Genomic DNA, 21,680 nt, shown 5'->3' with positions numbered 1-21,680 from the left:
TAATATTCAGGGAAACCCCCCCTTTTTTTTTAAGTTTTTTGCCAATAAAAATAAATAAATAATGACGTGGTCTTTGTCATATTTTCATATGCTAGCCAGGTACAGTAGGCAGGAACGGGATGCCCCCAATCCCCAGCTGCCTATTTGTACCCGGCTGGAAATCAAAAATATAAGGAAGCCCTTTTTTTTAATTATTTCATGAAATAATTAAAAAAAAATTACATGGGCTTCGCCCAATTTTTGTGACCAGCCAGATACAACTAGGCCGCTGGGGACTGGAATCTGCAGCACAGGGTGGCCCAAGCTTTCTGCCCCCCCCTCCCCGCTGCAAACTGCAGTCCACAGCTGCCCCAGAAAATGGCGCTTTCATAGAAGCACCATCTTCAGGCGCTGTATCCAACTCTTTCAGCGGCCCTGTTGCCGGGTGGCACACTGGGTAATAAACGTGTTAATACCAGCTTTATTTTACCAACTGGTATAAAGCCCGAGATTCTTATTGTCAGGTCAAGTTTGACCCGGCCATTAAGAATCTCCAATAAAAAGTTAAAAAAAGACACCCCATAAAGAAAAAATATTTATTAAAAATAAATACACAGACACACTTAGGGACTCATGTTTATTACTCCCTCTCACCCCTCCACGATCCTGGTCTTCTGTCTTCTTCAAGCCATCTAGCTCTGCCATATCAGAATGCATGAGGAGGAAGACTCTTCTGCTCCCCGCGCTGTGTAATCAGTGAGCAGAGGCTTCGGGTTGCTAAGCGGTGACGTCACCGCTGCCACCGTTGCCATAGTAACCTAAAGAGTGGGTTACTATAGCAACGGTGATCTCCGATCACCTGATCCCCGATGCCACTATTTACCGGCTGTGGCAGCCAATCCCTGCATGTGGGCTGACTCTGTAAAGAGCGCTGACATGCAGGAACGGGGAGCCAAGCATATGTCCGAGCATCTCACCGGTACATGGCGCTCGTTGAGTATACCGAGAGTATGGAGATGCTCGGGTGAGCACCAAGTACTGGTGAGCATGCTGACACTACAGGACCTTAGATGACGTCATAGTCATGTGACCAGTCTGTAGCCAATAAGATCATACAACATTCACACGTGACTGGTCACATGCTATGATGTCATGGAGGGTCTTTTGTTTACCGTGGGGCACAGCGATGAATAGACTCGGAAGCAAAAGCGGCCGGAGGCAGAGTCTGCAGGATGTGTTGCTGGATCTGTAAGTATAATGATAATGTTTATTATTAACTGTATTCTTTATTTTACAGCCCCCACGTGGCCTTTTACTCAGCCATCAGACAATTACTCACATTTCCCATTGACTTGCATTGGACTCGCTACTTGTAACGAGTAACTGAGTATTAGGACATACTCGTTACGAGTATAGCGAGTCCGAGTATTTCACAACTCGCTCATTCCTAATTATTATATAAGACAGACTGAAAAAATTATTTTAAACTCAAAAATGTTGGCTTACTGAAAGTATGTACAATAAATGCACTCAATACTTGGTCGGGGTCCTTTTGCATGAATTACTGCATCAATGTGGTGTGGCATGGAGGCGATCATCCTGTGACACTGCTGAGGTGTTATGGAAGCCCAGGTTGCTTTGATAGCAGTCTTTAGCTCATCTGCATTGTTGGGTCTGGTATCTCATCTTCCTCCTGACAATAGATTCTCTATGGGTTTAGGTCAGGATAGTTTGCTGGCCAATCAAGTACAGTGATACTGTGGTTATTAAAGCAGGTATTGGTGCTTTTGGCAGTGTGGACAGGTGCCAAGTCCTGCTGGAAAATGAAATTTCCATCTCCAAAAAACTTGTCGGCAGAGGGAGGCATGAAGCGCTTTAAAATTTCCTGGTAGATGAATGCAGTGACTTTGGTCTTCATAAAACACAGTGGACCTACACCAGCAGATGACATGGCTCCCCAAACCATCACTGATTGTGGAAACTTCACACTAGAAGCAACTTGGATTGTATGCCTCTCCACTCTTGATCCAGACTCTGGGACCTTGATTTCCAAATGAAATGCAAAATTTACTTTCATTTGAAAACAACACCATGGACCACTGAGCAACAGTCCAGTCCAGGAGAAAAATTCCTTGGCCCAGGTAAGATGCTTTTGGCATTGTCTATGAGTCACCTAGACACAAGGAATGCGACACTTGTAGCCCATGTCCTGAATACATTTGTGTGTTGTGGCTCTTGTAGCACTGATTTCAGCACTAGTCCACTGCTTGTGAATCTCCCCCAAATTTCTGAATGGCCTTTTCTTAACAATCCTATTAAGGCTGCGCTTATCCTGGTTGCTTGTGCACCTTTTTCTACCACACTTTTTCCTTCCAATCAGCTTTCTATTAATATGCTTGGATACAGCACTTTGTGAACAGCCAGCTTCTTTAGCAATGAACCTTTGTGGCTTACCTTCCTTGTGGAGTCTACTGAACTAGACTAAGGAAGCTTAGGAAGCCTTTGCAGGTGTTTTGTGGTAATTATTCTAATTTTCTGAGATAATGACTTTTGGGTTTTCATTGGCTGTTATCCATAATCATCAACATTAACAGAAATAAACACTTAAAATAGATTACTCTGTAATGACTATATATGTGTTTCCCTTTTTGTATTGAATTACTGAAAAATTAACTTTTTGATGATATTCTAATTTAGTGAGATGCACTTGTATTTTTCACCATAGAACTCTAGTTTCATTATAGTGACCAGGGGCCAGTGATAGAGACCAGGGGTCTCAAACTCATCTAGGTGTATGGGCCGCATATAGAAAAAAAATTGATTGAGAGGGGCAGCGTTCTTTACAGGACAAAGTGACATTTTTAATGAATTAATGTTTTTTTTCCATACACCTTTGGATTACTTTTTTGAACATTTTTTGCTTGTTTATTAGAACAAACCTGCACTTTTTTTGTTTAGTTAAGTGTATATACAAAAAAGCATTTTTAATGGCAAAAAAATCATGCTGCTTTATTTTGAATGTTATCACCTTCTTGTAATATTCTTTTAAAATTAGCAGCATTATATAGTTATCTTTGCCAACATCTTGTAGTAATGTCCCCATCTGGGTGCCCTGTAATTAGGTGCTCATCCTTGTGGTTTTGTTCCCAGTAGTATTGTGCCCATCCTTTTAGTATTGTGCCCATCCTTGTAGTATTGTGCCCATCCTTGTAGTATTGTGCCCATCCTTGTGCCCTGTAGTTGTGTGCCCAGTAGTATTGTGTCCAGTAGCATTGTGCCCTTCCTTGTAGTATTGTGCCCATCTTTGTGGTATTGTGCCCAGTAGTATTGTGCTCATCCTTGTAGTATCGTGCCCATCCTTGTGGTATTGTGCCCAGTAGTATTGTACCCATCTTTGTAATACTGTGCTCATCCTTGTGGTATTGTGCCTAGTGGTATTGTGCTCATCCTTGTAGTATTGTACCCAGTAGTATTGTGTTCATCCTTGTAGTATTGTACCCATCCTTGTAGTATTGTGCTCATCCTTGTAGTATTGTGCCCATCCTTGTGGTATTGTGCCCAGTAGTATTGTGCTCATCCTTGTAGTATTGTGCTCATCCTTGTGGTATTGTGTCCAGTAGTATTGTGCTCAACCTTGTAGTATTGTGCCCTGTAGTATTGTGCTCATCCTTGTAGTAATGTGCCCAGTAGTATTGTGCCTTTCCTTGTAGTATTGTGCCCAGTAGTACTGTACTGTACTGTAGTATTGTGCTCATCCTTTCATTATTGTGCCCAGTAGTATTGTGCTCATTCTTTTAGTATTGTGCCCAATAGTATTGTGCTCAAGATTGTAGTTAGGTGCCCAGTAGTATTGTGCTCATTCTTGTAATATTGTGCCCATCCTTGTGAAATTGTGTCCAGCAGTATTGTGCCCATCCTTGTAGTATTGTGCTAATCCTTGTAGTATTGTGCCCATCCTTGTGGTATTGTGCCCAGTAGTATTTGTGCCCAGTAGTATTGTGCTCATCCTTGTAGCATTGTGCCCTGTTGTATTGTGCTCATCCTTGTAGTAATGTGCCCAGTAGTATTGTGTCCTTCCTTGTAGTATTGTGCCCATTAGTATTGTGCTCATTCTTGTAGTATTCTGCCCAGTAGTATTGTGCTCATCCTTTCAGTATTGTGCCCAGTAGTATTGTGCTTATCCTTTTAGTATTGTGCCCAGTAGTATTGTGCTCATCATTTTAGTATTGTGCCCAGTAGTATTGTGTTCAAGATTGTAGTATGGTGCCCAGTAGTATTGTGCTCATCCTTTTGGTATTGTGCCCAGTAGTATTATGCCCATCCTTGTAGCATTGTGCCCTGTAGTATTGTGCCCATCCTTGTGGTATTGTGCTCATACTTATAATATTGTGCCATCCTTGTAGTATTGTGCTTATCCTTGTAATATTGTGCCCATCCTTGTGGTATTGTGCTCATCTTTGTAGTATTGTGCACATCCTTGTAATATTGTGCCCAGTAGTATTGTGCCCATCCTTGTAGTATTGTGCCATGTATTACTGTGCCCAGTAGCATTGTGCCCATCCTTGTAGTATTGTGCCCAGTAGTATTGTGTCCATCCTTGTGGTATTGCGCTCATCCTTATAATAGTGTGCCTATCTTTGTAGTATTGTGCTCATCCTTGTAATATTGTGCCCATCCTTCTGGTATTGTGCGCATTCTTGTAGTATTGTGCCCATCCTTGTAGTATTGTGCTCAGTAGTATTTTGTCCATCCTTGTGGTATTGTGCTCATTCTTATAATAGTGTGCCTATCTTTGTAGTATTGTGCTCATCCTTGTAATATTGTGCCCATCCTTCTGGTATTGTGCGCATTCTTGTAGTATTGTGCTCATCCTTGTGATATTGTACCCATCCTTGTAGTATTGTGCCCATCCTTGTGGTATTGTGACCTGTAGTATTGTGCCCATCCTTGGAATATTGTGCCCATCCTTGTAGTATTGTGCTCATCCTTGTAGTATTGTGCCCTGTAGTATTGCACCCATCTTTGTGGTATTGTGCTCATCCTTGTACTATTGTGCTCATCCTTGTAGTATTGAACCCATGCTTGTGTTATTGTGCCCTGTAGTATTGTGCCCAGTAGTATTGTGCCCATCCTTGTAGTATTATGCCCTGCAGTTTTGTGCCCATCCTTGTAGTATTGTGCCCAGTAGTATTGTGCTCATCCTTGTGGTATTGTACTTAGTAGTATTATGCCCATCCTTTAGTAATATACAAAAAAAAATTCTCCTCACCTTTCCTCCGTTCCCTGTCTGCCCACGATCAGTGTTTGCAGCGTTTTGGGTGCAGCATGTTTCAGCTGCGTCCAAAACGCTGCATTGTACAGTTGTACAGTACAAGCAGAGTAGATGGGATTTCTAAAAATCCCATGCCCACTGTGCTTGTGCGGCCAGCAGTGAAAACTGACCTGCGGGAGGACACAGGGAGAAGACCGCAGCACCCCGAACCCTGAACACGGGAATGGGCAGCTGTTGTCTCCTAAGGAGGAGACTTGCGGCCCCGCAGGTCAGGACCCGCCACGTCTAGGACGCAGCGGGTCTTGATCGTGAGCACGTACCTGCTTGTTGCGACCCACAGACCCCCTGACGATCGCAGCTCTATGCCCGGGGCCGGCGCCGGCAGGGCTTTACTACAGTGGAATAATTTGCGGTACAGCGCAGAGGAACTGTCTGCGTTATACCAATGGCTACCGCCGGCCAATCAGATGCAAGGAGGTGACGTCATACAGCGACGTCACTTCCTTGCATCCGATTGTCAGGCAGCAGGTATAACGCACACAGCTCCTCTGCTCGGCACCGCAAATGATTCCACTGTAGTAAAGTCCTGCCGGCGCCGGCCCCGGTTATAGAGCTGCCATCATCATGAGGTCTGCGGCCCGCCACAAGCAGACTCGGGGGCCGCATGCGCCCCCACGGGCCGCATATTTGAGACCTGTGGTGTAGACTAAGCTCATTTTTTTTACTGTGCTTTATGTTTATTTTAATGCATTATTTATGGCAAAAATTAAAATACATTCTTACCCAATTAAAAGAAAAGCCTTTACCCTCTGCTCAGGGCTCACACGTGTTAGGTATTTCTTTGCTTCAGATTTGTTTAGGTGTTTCATACAAATTTCAACATATGGCTGTTTAAAAAAAAAAAAAAATATATATATATTTTCAAAACGTAATTCAAAAGAACCTGTCAGCATAATTATGCTAAAGTTAAGACATGGCTTTAATGACACTGTAATATTGATTAAATTGATATCTTTGGTGAAGAAATCGGCTTTATTGTTCTTATACAGTGTGTCCACCTCCATTAACTTGAGAACGGCATAGGCATAGAAGAGGTGTCTAGGTATAGTAAAGTAGCCATGCGCTATGCAATGAAACCACCCATAGCGCCACCTGGTGGAAAACAACAGTTAGCATTTTTATCTCGAAAACGGAACGAGATAGAGAAAAAGTGAATTACAAAGTTGTAGGGCATTATCAGTTCAATATGAATCAACACCTTGCATACAGAAATGCTATGATATAAAACCCATGACCACCCCCCCCCCAAAAAAAACATTGAATGCTGGTCACAAATATGGTGCTCAAAGTGGCCACAGTCAGCTGCAATGCACATCTGCACTCTGGACAGCATACTGTATCTTGCTGCACGTTGTGCAATATGGTAGGTGACACGTGTGCACAAGCATCTGTGATATGTCGTCGTAGGTCCTGCAATGTTGGTGGAGGGGTCGCATAATCATAGCAACCAGACCCATCTCTTAGATACGCCTGCTTGTCAGACATCTCTCTCCATGACCACATCCAACAGTTTGTACGGTAGTGAGACTTTTTTAGTCAAAACTACTGTCCGGTCTGACTCAGAGCTATCTAGTATGTCACAGGGGCTACTATCTTGGTCTCTCAGCATCGAGCTGATAGAAAATTTGCCACTTTTAGATTCTCTGCATCTACTTTTTGCATATCTATTTTGGCTTCTTCTTCCATTCCATCTTCATCTGTCTCTCCATCAGCGCACTTTCCTATTGCCATCCTCTGCTAGAGACTCGTCACATGGTCCAGCTTTTCTTTCAGATTTGGTTTCAGCTGTCTGGCCCCTTCTACCATAGAGCCTGCCTCCCTTGACATCCGAGACAATATGTGTCACGCTGTACTGAGAGAGCACTCAAGCTAGCTGGAGGTGCAGCTTCACTGTGCAGTAAGTAGAAAATCCCACTAGAGGGCAATAAAATAGTCAACAAGCCAGATATACAACAGGATGTCTCATCAATAGCAAAGGAGAAGGTGGAAGCCAAATGGGTCAGAAGCCAGGAGGTAACGTAAACTACAGGAGGGCGAAAACGGAGCCGAGATCAAGAGCAAAGATACAGGTCAGAGCCGGGAAGTCAGAGTAACATACAGGGGCAGAGGAGTCACAGGTTGGGACCGGGGTCAGACAGACAGGTTGGGTAAACAACAGGTCAGACCGGGGAGTCAGGGAAAAGAAATGGACAAACGGTACAAGTAGAACACAGTACAGCACAAAGGTAGCAGGGAGGCAGGACAGATGAAGGTTTACACATGAGAGCCAGACATGAACACTGCAGAGAAGCAACTATTACTGACAGCGTTCCAGAGATAACAGTGCCATAGATATAGCGGCGTGACCGCCGGAACGAGGCAGGATGAAAGAGCCTCTCCTATTACCTCTAACCCTGGATATAGGAACCTGAAATGACTCAGCGGTGACTGAGCCAAGCACATATCATAACAGTGCCCCCTTCTCAAGAGGGGGCCATTGAACCCCCAGGTTTCACAGGACACCTTCTGTGAAAGGCATGAACGAGTCAAATTAGTGTGAACTAACCATGCTGGAACCCAGGATCGATCCTCTAGTCTATAACCCCTCCAATGTACCAAATACTGAAACGAGCTACGGACCCTCCGAGGATCAATAATACACTTGACTTCATATTCAGGCTGACCATCCACCGAAATGGGGGAAGAGGAGATGGAGAGTCCGAACCTGAAGGGACGAAGGGCTTGAGCAAAGACTTGTGAAAAACATTGGGGAGATGTAATGTTTGCAGCAGTCGTAAACAAAATGCCACCGGATTAACCACCTTGATGATATTGTAGGGACCGATAAACTTGGGACCTAACTTAGTGGAGAGAATCCTCAATCTGATGTTTTTGGAGGATAACCACACTTTGTCCCCACCTGAAAATTAGGCCCCGCTGACTGTCTCTTTTCAGCAAGATGCTTATGTCGGCCCTGAGCCACCCCAATGTTCTTCTGGACCTCCCTCAAACCTCACCCAACTGTTGGACAGCAGAATCAGCTCCTGGGCACCCAGAATCAAGCCTGGAAAATTTTCCAAAATGGGGATGTAACTCATAATTGCAGAAAAATGGAGTGATCCCTGTGGACTGATTGACCCGACTATTGAAGGCAAACTCGGCCACAGGTAACGAAGAACACCAATCTTCTTGCTGAGACGTAACCAAACACCACAATATCTGCTCAAGGGACTGATTGGTCCTCTCCGTCTACCCATTGGTCTCGGGATGGTAAGACGAGGAAAATATCAGCTCAATACCCAACCGTTTACAAAATGCTCTCCAAAATTTAGAAATTAATTGCACCCCTCTGTTGGTCAGAATACTCATAGGAATCCCATGCAATCTCACCACCTGTTTGATAAATAACCTAGAAAGTGTCTCGGCGTTAGGCAATCCAGCCACAGGAAGAAAATGCGCCTGTTTGCTGAATCAGTCCACAACCACCCAAACAACAGTATTGCCATTGGAGACAGGCAAATCGTTGATGAAATTCATGGACAAATGAGTCCATGGCATTTCAGGAATTGGCAAGAAATGAGCGAGCAGTAAAATGCTCGGGTGCTCGGATCGAGCAAATTGAAATGCTCGGGTGCTCGACTCGAGCACCGAGCCCAATGTGAACTTATAAGAAACTCTAGCATTTTTCCAGCGGTACCCCCGGCGGTCTTCAGAAAATTTCACAAATGTATAAGAATAGAGCTCAAATGACATGGGAACAGCATGGGGAAGACACCTGTAAGCATTTCTGACTCCCAGGTCACTGCTGTGAACAATGTTGTCTGAGTATTAGGGGAAGGAAGAATCTTGTGTTCCTCCTTCCGTGTGACATGAGTGACGTGCACTTTCGCTTAGTAGCGTATGTGCGGTGGCTTCTCTCTGCCTGTACATTCGCTGCTAAGCGAAATCAAAAGTGAACAGTTGAAAAATAATTGCATACTCACCTCTCTGTAGAATACCTGGACACATTCGTTTGGCTCCAGGACCTCCTGTTAATCAGCTGATGTTGTCACCTGACAGCATCAGCTGATTGTTTAACTCCAGTCAAAAGCCGGCTTTTTATCACCCAGCCGGTTTAAACGATCAGCTGACAGCATCATCTGATTGTTTAAGTTCAGCGGTAAAAAGCCAGCCGGCCTTTAAACAATCAGATGATGAATCAGCTGATCGTTCATAAAAGCCGGTCGCATTTTTATCGCCCCGCCTGTTTAACCAATCAGATGATGCAGTCATGAAATAATTAAAATAAAGAAAAAAGCAGCAAATTTCCAGCGCCAGGAGAAGCTTAAAGGGAACCAACCATCAGGATTTTCGTGTATAAGCTGCAGCCAGTGCAGTACTGGCACTATCAGGCACGTTGTGTACATACCATCAGGGGGCAGCTCGGGTGTTTAGGCAGTGAAATCCAACTTTATAAAGTTTGAAATTTCGTGCACTTTTTGATTGACGTGTGCACCTCTCTGGTAATGTCCGGGCGGGTTATGCAGGAGTTCCCCACCCCCCCACCAGCCTGTTCCTCCCTCTCTCCTGATGTCCGGGTGGGTTATGCACGTGTTCCCCGCCCCCCCGCGCTGCCTGTTCCTCCCTCCCTCCGGCTGTATGTAAAATGCTAATCTTCAGAAACATGGCGCCGGAGTGGGCCTCTGCGCATAGCGCTTATCTCCGGCGCCATGTTTCTGAAGCCCGCATTACACAGCTTGGTGTCTGCAGACTGCAGAGCAGCTGATCGGAGGACGCGATCAGCTGTAGCTATGATGACGTGCCACCTCAGGACACCGGGCCAGGACAGGAGCTTGCCAGCGACATCGGGGGTCAGGTGAGGTAAGTTCACAATGGACTCACATGATCCCGTGATGGCAGTGCTGCGAGACCCGGTCACGGTGGTGATATCGGGTGGCACTGTCTTCACGGGGTCAGGTGAATGAAATTACTAGCACCTGTGATGTCATTGCCCCAGCAGGCACGCACACATTATACACACACATACACACACTATATATATACACACACACACACACACACACACACACACACACACACACACACTGCTGTGTGTGCGCCCCTACGTTGACCTGGGCTCACCTTCTGAGTTCCAGGTCACTGCAGGAAAGCACTCACAGCTGTGTGTGTGTGTGTATATAATGTGTGTGTGCGCGTGTGTATAATGTGTGTGTGCGCGTGTGTATAATGTGTGCGTGCGCGTGTGTATAATGTGTGCGTGCGCGTGTGTATAATGTGTGTGTGCGCGTGTGTATAATGTGTGCGTGCGCGTGTGTATAATGTGTGCGTGCGCGTGTGTATAATGTGCGTGCGTGTGTGTATAATGTGTGCGTGCGCGTGTGTATGCGCGTGTGTATAATGTGTGTGTGCGCGTGTGTGTATAATGTGTGTGCGCGCGTATAGTGTGTGTGTGTGTGTGTGTGTGTGTGTGTACGCGCGCCTCTCTGCTGGGGCAATGACGTCACAGGTGGAAGTGAGGGGCTGCTCTCACAATCAATGGGGGACTTTTAGTTCTGCATTGAACGTACCAGGGATTATGGGATCAACCCCAGATTTGGACCTCGGTGGACCTGGATTATGGATGTCACAGGGAATTAAATTTGAAAATATGGCGTCTATTGTGTTCTAATTTCTATTTTTATGTCTTTTCAGGGTCAACTTTGGAGAACGTCGGGGGACATCTAAATGGATTACGGCGGACCATTAGCATTTTAATAATTTTGTTAATAAATTGGTCAACGAGGGATGGCGTCGGGTTTTTTTTTGTTCTAATAAAAAGTATTACTTTCAAATAAAGGAATTCGTAATGGGGGTGTCTACTAGATACCCACCCATTACTAATACCAGGACTTGATGTCAGCTGGCAATTCACAGCTGTTATCAACCCCATATATTACCTCGTTTGCCACCGCACCAGGGCAACGGGATGAGTTGGTGCGAAGCGCCAGTATTGGCACGTCTGATGGATGCGCCACTTCTGGGGCGGCTGCAGCCTGCTATTTTTAGGCTGGGAGTGTCCAATAACAGTGGACCCCCCTAGTCTGAGAATATCAGACCCCAGCTGTCCGCATTACCTTGGCTGGTGATCCAATTTGGGGGGGACCCCACGTTTTTTGTTTTAAATTATTTATTTAATGTAAAATAACAGCGTGAGGTGCCCTCTGTTTTGGATTACCAGCCAAGGTAAAGCTGCCAGCTGTGGTCTGCAGGCTGCAGCCGTCTGCTTTACCCTAGCTGGCTACAAAAAATAGGGGGGACCCCATGTCGTTTTTTTAAAATATTTATTGGCTAATTACAAGGCTAGGCACCCTTTAGTGTCACATGAAAGTCACTAAAGGGTGCCAGCTTAGAATATGCAGGGGGTGGGACATTATATAGGTCTTTCTCATCTATCTATCTATCCATCTTTCCCTCTATCCATTATCTGTCTATCGATTATCTATATTATTTATTGCAGTTCAGCATAAAAAAACCGCAGGAACCAACCTGTGGAAAAACCGCGCGAAAACTGCAGGAAAAACGCATGCGTTTTTCCTGCGGTTTTGGTGCGTTGGTTGCACAAGCCACCTTCCAACATACATATCGATGAAAAATTCATTATACAACCGCAAGTAGCAGCAGCATAGGTGGCGAGGACGCGGCAGGCAGCGGGGATAGGTAAGCTCTATGAATACTCCACCTCCTCCTACTTCTCCATCATCATTCTCCTCCTCCATCATTATTATCCTATTATACACACACTATACACACACACACACACTATACACACACACACACACTATACACACAGACACACACTATACACACACACACACACACTATACACACACGTGCGCACACTATACACACACGTGCGCACACACATTATACACGCGCGTGCGCACACACATTATACACGCGCGTGCGCACACACATTATACACGCGCGCGCGCACACATTATACACGCGCACACACATTATACGCGCGCGCGCACACATACGCGCGCGCGCACACACATTATACACGCGCACACACATTATACACGCACGCACACACATTATACACGCGCGCACACACACGTTATACACGCGCGCACACACACGTTATACACACGCGCACACACACACATACGCGCACGCACGCACACACACATACACACACGCACACACACATACACACGCGCACATTATATACACACGCGCACATTATATACACACGCGCACGCACACATTATATACACGCGCACACACACATACACACGCGCACACACACACATTATACACACGCGCACATTATACACACGCGTACGCACACATTATACACACGCGCACGCACACATTATACACACGCGCACGCACACATTATACACACGCGCACGCACACATTATACACACGCGCACGCACACATTATACACACGCGCACGAACACATTATACACACGCGCACATTATACACACGCGCACGCACACATTATACACACGCGCACGCACACATTATACACACGCGCACACACACATTATACACACGCGCACACACACATTATACACACGCGCACACACACATTATACACACGCGCACACACATTATACACGCGCACACACACACATTATACACACACACAGCTGTGAGTGCTTTCCTGCAGTGACCTGGAACTCAGAAGGTGAGCCCAGGTCAACGCAGGGGCGCACACACAGCAGTGTGTGTGTGTGTGTGTGTGTGTGTATATATATAGTGTGTGTATGTGTGTGTATAATGTGTGCGTGCCTGCTGGGGCAATGACATCACAGGTGCTAGTAATTTCATTCACCTGACCCCGTGAAGACAGTGCCACCCGATATCACTACCGTGACCGGGTCTCGCAGCACTGCCGTCACGGGGTCATGTGAGTCCATTGTGAACTTACCTCACCTGACCCCCGATGTCGCTGGCAAGCTCCTGTCCTGGCCCGGTGTCCTGAGGCGGCACGTCATCATAGCTACAGCTGATCGCGTCCTCCGATCAGCTGTTCTGCAGTCTGCAGACACCAAGCTGTGTAATGCGAGCTTCAGAAACATGGCGCCGGAGATAAGCGCTATGCGCAGAGGCCCACTCCGGCGCCATGTTTCTGAAGATTAGCATTTTACATACAGCCAGAGGGAGGGAGGAACAGGCAGCGCGGGGGGGCAGGGAACACGTGCATAACCCGCCCGGACATCAGGAGAGAGGGAGGAACAGGCTGGTGGGTTGGCGGGGAACTCCTGCATAACCCGCCCGGACATTAACAGAGAGGTGCACACGTCAATCAAAAAGTGCACGAAATTTCAAACTTTATAAAGTTGGATTTCACTGACTAATCACCCGAGCTGCCCCCTGATGGTATGTACACACTGTGCATGATAGTGCCAGTACTGCACTGGCTGCAGCTTATACACGAAAATCCTGATGGTTCGTTCCCTTTAATTAAAAATCCACTTTATTATACAGAACAAGAACATGATTAAGACCTGAGCGTCGAAACGCGTTGTTCTGTAAGCCATCCGACATATGCTGTACCTGCTGTTTTTTATTTTATTTTTCATAATAAAGTGGATTTTTAATTAAGCTTCTCCTGGCGCTGGAAATTTGCTGCTCTTTTCTATAATTGTACGGCTGCCTAGCCATATTCCGTGCGCAGGAATTGGATATTATCAGCAGGACGGTTGGTGAGCTGGACTTTTTCTCTTTTCTTGGAATTAAAATAAAGGGCTTCCCTATATTTTTGGTTCTAGCTGGGTACAAATAGGCAGCTGGAAATTGAGAACAGCCCGTACATTCCTGCTGTACCTGGCTGGCATACAAAAATATGGCTTAAAGCATGTGGATTTTTTTTTTTTAATTAATTACAAGAGTAAAAAAAACCCCCAAAACACAAAACCCTAACCCTGGGGTTAAGGGTAAAATAAAAATGTGATGTGCTCCAGCCTCATTATCTGTTGTTAGCTAAAGGTAACCCATGCAGCTAATAGCTGCTAACCCCCACTGATTGGTGTTAACTTCACTGGCAATGGAAAGTCCATTTTTTTTGCCAAAAAAAAAAAAAAAAAAAGACGTGGGCTTCGCCGTATGCTATTCAGGTACAGCAGGCAGATAAGGGTTGCCCCCCAACCCCCAGCTGCCTATTTGTACCCGGCTGGGAACCAAATATATAGGGAAGCCCTTTTTTTATTATTATTTCATGAATTTCATGAAATAATAATAAAAAAAGACAAAATGACATTGGCTTCGCCCAATTTTTGTGTCCAGTCAGGTGCAACTAGGCAGCTGGGGACTGGAATCCGCAGAGCAGGGTAGCACAAGCTTTCTGGGCACCCCCGCTGCGAATTGCAGTCTGCAGACGCCCCAGAAAATGGCGCTTTCATAGAAGCTGGTATTAAGCCCGAGATTCTTAATGTCAGGCAAAGTTTGGCCAGGCCATTAAGAATCTCCAATAAAGGGTTAAAAAAAAAAAGACACCACACAGAGAAAAATACTTTATTAGAAATAACTACACAAACACACTTATGTACTTCATCTTTATTACTCCCTCTCCCCCCTCCATGATCCTGGTCTTCTGTCTTCTTCAACCAATGCAGCTCTACTATATCAGAAAGCACGGAGGGAGGAAGAACGCTTCTGCTCCCTGTGCTGTCTAATCACTCAATGAGTGATCAGAGACTGCGGGTTGGTAAGCGGTGACGTCACCGCTGCCATAGTAACCTAACGAGCAGGTTAGTATAGCAACGGTAATCTCTGATTACCTGATTCCCGGCACCACTATTCACCGGCTCCTGCATGAGATGATAAGCGGCGCCGGTAAACACGGAGTTAACGCCTGCGGCTCCTGTAGGAGCCCGTGAATAGCGGCGCCGGGAATCAGGTGATCGGAGATCCCCGTTGCTGTAGTAACCACCTGCTTGTTAGGTTATTATGGCAACACAGGGAGCAGAACCATTCTTCCTCCCCCCGTGCCTTCGGACACACTAAATCTGTCCATAGATCAGCAGCACCTCTCCCTACCCTATCTAACTATTGCACAGAGTGACGAGCACAGCGATGATGATGCTGTGCGGCCAGCCAATAACTGTAATGCCACAACCAACATCGCTGTGGCATTACAGTGTGTGGTAGCCAATCCCTGAATGTGGGCTGACTCAGTAAAGAGTGCCAACATACAGGAAGGGGGAGCAGGGCATGTGCCCGAGCATCTTGTCGGTACTCGGCGCTCGCCGAGTATCTCGAGTACTCAGATGCTCGGGCGAGTACCAGCGAGAATGCTCGCCCATCCCTAGAATTGATAAAGGAACCAATTCCACGGCCACCCGGTTATGACATACTTTAGCATGCACACAGGTCACACAGATAGACATAAATATAGTGACGTCAAAGTGCATAGAGGGTCACCAGAATAATTAGGAAATAGCTTTGAGATACCGGATGTCCATCCACTGAGAACAGAGTTGCGAAACTCCTGGAGTACCCGTAACCTAAGAAGAATGGGAACAAATAACTTAGTATCGGGTACAGAAGATGGAGCAGATGACTGCGACCAAAAAAACAGCAACCACCAACTCATGAGGAAGAATGGAGGAAGAGGTTCGGGAGGCGACACCGGATCTAAGCTGCAAGACAGAGCATTGTCCTTAACGTTCTTGGACCTGGGTCGAAAAGTAATGGATTAATGGAATTGTGAAAAGAACAGTGACCACCTAGCCTGTCTAGGGGTTAACCGTTTAGCAGACTCAATAGAAGACAGATTTTTATGAACCATAATCACATTGATCCAGTGAAAAGCCCCCTCTAGAAATGCCTCCATTCTTCATCGGCTAATTTAATATCCAACAACTCCCGATTCCCAACATCCTAGTTTTTTTCAGTAGGGGAAACTTTTTGGTGAAAAAGGCACAAGGACTCAAATTAGTCAAAGTAGCAGGTCCCTGGGACAATAACAGCACCTACCCACACCTCAGAAGCATCCAACTCCACAATGAATGGTTCAGATAGGTCAGGCTGAACAAGCACAGGAGCAGACATAAAACATTCTTTCAATTTAAGAAAATCTTCTGCCGCATTAGACAACCAAACCTTAAGATCAGCACCCTTGCGAGTGAGATCATTGAGTAGCTTGACAACTTGAGAAAAACCTTTAATAAACTTTCTATAGTAGTTGGCAAAACCCAGAAAATGTTGCAAGGCTCGGAGATCTCTGGGTTGGACCCGAGTCACTATAGCCTGAATATTCCTAGGATCCATCCTAAACCCATCAGCAGACAAAATAAACCCAAGGAAAGAGATCTACTGTACAAAAAATGTACATTTTTCAGGTTTAGCAAACAACGAGTTCTCTCTTAACCTGCCTAATACAGAATGCACATGATCAATATGAGAGTCTTTATCGGATGAAAAGATAAGAATATCATCCTGATAAATGACAATAAAATGCCCAATGAAATCTAAAAAAACAACATACATGAAGTTCTAAAAAACAACAGGCGTGTTAGTCAATCCAAAGGGCATACTTAAATTTTCAATTAAACCCTCGGAGGTAAAGAACACCGTCTTCCACTCATCACCTTCACAAATCTGTATGAGGTTATAAGCTCCCCTGAGATCGAGCTTGGACAACCATTTTGCCCCAGACAACTGATTAAAAAGATCCGGGATGAGTGGAAGGTGTAAGGTATTCCTTACCGTAATATTATTAAGCTCTCGGAAATCGAGGCATGGGCGCAATTCACCATCTTTTTTCTTAACAAAAAGAAAACCAGCAGCAACAGGCGAGATAGAAAGATGGATATGCCCCTTACGTAAGAAAACTATCAGCAATGTAATTTTTCATGGCATTACATTCCGGGCCAAAAAATTGTATAAATCGGGTTTTAGGCAATTTAGCACCCGGAATGAGATTGATAGCACAATCATATTGACAATGTGGTGACAAAAGCTCAGCCTCTATTTCCAAAAACAGATCTCCAAAATCTTTTAGGTACCCCAGAATACCCTGAAGATTGGTGGAGAACACTTGGATAGTTTTAAGACAGCTTTTACAACAATTAGGACCCCATTTTACAATATCAAGAGAACCCCAATCAATAACAGGATTGTGTAATTGCAACCACGGAAATTCCAGAACCAGCCCCAGTGGGAGGTTATCCATAATATGGCAGGAAATAAGTTCGGCATGCAAAGATCCCACTCTGAGAGCAAACTCCTCAGTAACAAACTTCACAACATTCTGTGATAAAGGTGTCTTATTGACGGCGATAATATGAACCGGAGTCTCAAGCCTAACTGTCCCCAACTTAGCTTTAACAATCAAACCAGTAGTAATACATGTACCAGAAAGAACTCCCAGGATCACACCACTTCCGTGGTACATACCTGTCATTCACAATATAACCGGTCGCCTTGTTACAGTAGGTTCAAATTGTTTAGAGTATCCTCTTAAACTTTTAGCCATACTGTAGGTTTTCTCTATGAGAGTTAGCAGCCTCTCCACACTGGGTTTTGACAGCACACACACACACACACACACTTTTAGAGGCTGCTTCTCACACAAGTGCTCATCACCAGAGATGAGCGAATCAGTTCACTAAAGGTTCGCCAATTTCAAATTTGGTACGAGCCTTAACATGTTCGTTTGGGCTCAGTAACCCCAAACACTTTCCCCAAAAGTTAGTAATATTCATTTTTATTAATTTTCTGCCCCCCAATACTTACTGAATTTCCAAAAATGGTTTTGTAATTCCATTTTCTGCTTTAGTATAGGATTGTAGTGCTGTTTGATGTGTAAAATCAGTGGAGGCAGCAGGCACTCTGGACCGGGAGAAGTTTTTTGGCACATGACGCCATTTTTAATTTTTTTTCTTAACTTTATTTGTGGATGTTATTGCAGCCAATCAGAGCACATCAAACATCCACAAGGTTCAGACAGAAGGGCTTCTGTGATTGGCTGACTAAGTCACATGTCTGTGTGCCTATAAATTGTGGACATGTTGCATCAGCGCAATTTTGTGAATGTCAAATGTTATGGAAGGTGCTGCCGCCGGGGCTGCTAGACGTTGAGCTTAGTTAGGGGTTTAATGCTAGGTAGTTGAAGTAGATAGTAGGGTGATAATTTAGCATAGCGATGTGCAGTGTAGGGAAAGATGTGTGGGCCACAAATCGGCACATTTCATGATCAAATTAAGGATTGGTACTTGTGGTGCCTACTAAAGAATTGTCAGTGAAGCATTTAAATAGGTATTGCAACATATTACTGCTTGCTAAAAAGTATGCAAACACATTGATAGATATTGCTAGTTAGCAGTGTCTGGCGTAAAAAGTTGCTACTGAGGTATCAAAAAAAGTAGTTCTTGCCAATTTTAATTGCCTGCTCAAAATTACGCAAACACATTTATAGGCATTGCTAGTTAGCAGTGCGTGGCCTAAAAAGTTGCTAGGGAAGTATCTAAAAAGTGGTTCTTGGCAATTGTAATTGCCTGCTCAAAATTATGCAAACACATTTATAAGTATTGCCAGTTAGCTGTGCGTGGCCTAAAAAGTTGTTAGGCAAGTATGTAAAAACTTGTTTTTGGCAATTTTAGGGTCCCACCAGGATCCCGACCCTCATCAACTGATGCTAACCCTGGGGGGTGGAGATGATTGTTTTGAGACTCAGTTACCTGAGGCACACGCGTACTGTCCTGTGATGTCAGGTCGGAAAGAGGAGGAGTGGGACACCATAGAGACTGATGATGAAGTTGTAGATCCCACTTGGTGTGAACCCAGAGGCACGCAGCTGTGTAGCTCAGCAGGTAAGATGGAGGAGGAAGCCAAAAAGGTTACGTTAGCAATTCCTAAATGGAGTATTCATTCATATGTGTATGCAAGGGCAGCAATGCTGCCAAACTAGGGTGAAAATTAGTCAATCCAAATCTGATGATGTAGTTACAGTCTACATGAAAAAGGTACCCTTTCTTTCCACCTGACACACAAAGATATTTTCAACCATGAAGTGCCACCAAAAGGCAGGTTGTCTTCATGTAGATCTTCCCTGCAGGTGCCCCAAATGCCGCCGCCCTGCTAAATGAGCATCGCTGATTCTGGACTAGTGATGGACGATCCCTCCCCAATGGTCAGGATCGGGGAGACTTGCCCGATTGTTTTGTAAAGATAAAGATCGGGATCTAGATAACACGATCTTGCCTCCAATCACCGATCTTGGACATTACAGTTATGGAATGGGGCGGGGGGGGCTATAAAATAAAGAATATTGTTAATAATTAACATTGTCATAATACATACAGGTCCCGTTACACGTCCTGCAGACTCTGTCTCACGCCGCTTCTGCTTTCAAGTCGATCATCGCTGTGCCCTCCTGGTAACCAGAATGACTCAAGGACCTTCAGTGACATAATAGCTTTGTGACCAGTCACGTATGAATGTTGTATTATCTAATTGGCTACAGACTGGTAACATGGCTATGACGTCATGGAAGGTCCTGTAGTGACCGTGGATAGCGATGGGCATGCATGCTCGCCGGTACTCGCCCGAGCATCTCAGTACTCTGTATACTAGGCGAGCGCCAAGTACCTGCGAGATGCTCAAGCACATGCTCGGCTCCCCCTCCCTGCATGTTGGCGCTCTTGACAGAGTCAGCCCACATGCAGGGATTGGCTGTAACACACTGTAATGCCACAGCCAGTGAATAGCGGTGCCGGGAAACAGGTGATCAGAGATCACCATTGCTATAGTAACCCGCTCATTAGGTTACTATGGCAATGGTTGCAGCGTCGCCATCACCGCTTACCAACCCGCAGCCTCTGCTTTATTAGACAGGGAACAGCAGCGTTCTTCCTCTCCCCCCTCGAACCATCTGATATAGCAGAGCTAGATCGGTTGAAGAAGACAGAAGACCAGGATCGTGGAGGGGTGAGAGGGAGTAATAAAGATGGAGTCTCTAAGTGTGTCTGTGTATTTATTTTTTCTCTGTGTGGTGTCTTTTTTTAACGTTTTATTGGCGATTTTTAATGGCTGGGTCAAACTTGGCCTGACATTAAAAATTTCGGGCTTAATATCAGCTGGAAAACAAAGCTGGTATTAACCCCTTATTACCCAGCGTGAAACCCGGCACCAGGACTGCTGGAAGAGTTGGATACAGTGCCAGAAAATGGCGCCTCTATGAGAGCGCCATTTTCTGGGGTGTTTGAAAACTGAAATTTGCAGCAGGGGGGCCCAGAAAGCTTGGGCCACCCTGCGCTGTGAATTCCAATCCCCAGATGCCTAGATGCATCTGGCCGGACACAAAAATTGGGCAAAGCCCACATCATTTTTTTTTTTTTATTATTTCATGAAATTCATGAAATAATTAAAAAAAGGGCTCCATATTTTTGGTTCCCAGCTGGGTACAAATAGGCAGCTGGGGGTTGGGGGCAGCTCGTACCTGCCTGCTGTACCTGGGTAGCATACAAAAATAAGGCAATGCCCACGTCATCTTTTTCAGTTTTTTGGCAAAAAAACAACAGCAACAAAAAAAAAGTGCTTCCCTGGATTTTCCATTGCCAGTGAAGGTAACACTAAGCCAGAAGCTGCTTGGATTACCCTTAGCTAGCAATAGAAAATGCAGAGAGAGCCAACGCATTTTTTTGGTTAATTATTTTTTAAATGCTTCCCTGTATTTCTTAAAGGCTGTCACAATGTAGAGGGATCAGTTTTATTCTCATTTTCACAAGGAAAAACTAGAAGCAATGGGATGAAACTGATGGGGAGGAGACACAGATTAGATATTAGAAAAAAACTTTTTGACAGTGAGAGTGATCAATGAGTGGAATAGGCTGCCACGAGAGGTTGTGAGTTCTCCTTCAATGGAAGTCTTTAAAAAGAGGTTGGACGGACATCTGTCTGGGATGATTTAGTGAATCCTGCTTTGAGCAGGGGGTTGTACTAGATGACCCAGGAGGTCCACTCCAACTCTAATATTCTATGATTCTATGATTGCTAGCCAAGGTAAAGCTAGGCAGATGTGGATGGCAGCCCGTAGCCATCTGCCTTATGTACGCTGAGAATCAAAAATACAGCGGAGCGCTACATCATTTTTAAAAATCATTTATTTTTATACAACTATATATTGTGCGTATATATATATATACACACACAATATATATATATATATATATATATATATATATATATATATATATATATATACACACATGCATAGCTCTGACAAAAAAATAAAAGACCACTGCAAAATATTATGTGTATATATATATATATATATATATATATATATATACTAGAAGGTAGCCCGATTCTACGCATCCGGTATTCTAGAATTTACGTATTGTGTAGTTAATGTATGATTTTTGTTATATATATATATATATATATATATAT

General features: G+C 44.7%; 1 protein-coding gene across 1 annotated transcript in view; it reads right to left on the bottom strand.

Annotated features, from left to right (window-relative positions):
• VPS16 (VPS16 core subunit of CORVET and HOPS complexes) overlaps positions 1-21,680 on the bottom strand; it is an 879,114-nt gene that overhangs the window by 28,982 nt on the left and 828,452 nt on the right. The window contains exon 23 of the mRNA XM_075319712.1: positions 6,035-6,138. Coding sequence (XP_075175827.1) covers positions 6,035-6,138 — 104 coding nt within the window. The remainder of the gene's footprint in view (positions 1-6,034; positions 6,139-21,680) is intronic.

The sequence above is a fragment of the Anomaloglossus baeobatrachus genome, chromosome 7 (assembly GCF_048569485.1).
Source record: "Anomaloglossus baeobatrachus isolate aAnoBae1 chromosome 7, aAnoBae1.hap1, whole genome shotgun sequence".
NCBI classification, from domain to species: domain Eukaryota; kingdom Metazoa; phylum Chordata; class Amphibia; order Anura; family Aromobatidae; genus Anomaloglossus; species Anomaloglossus baeobatrachus.
This window is presented reverse-complemented; position numbering and strand designations above follow the sequence as displayed.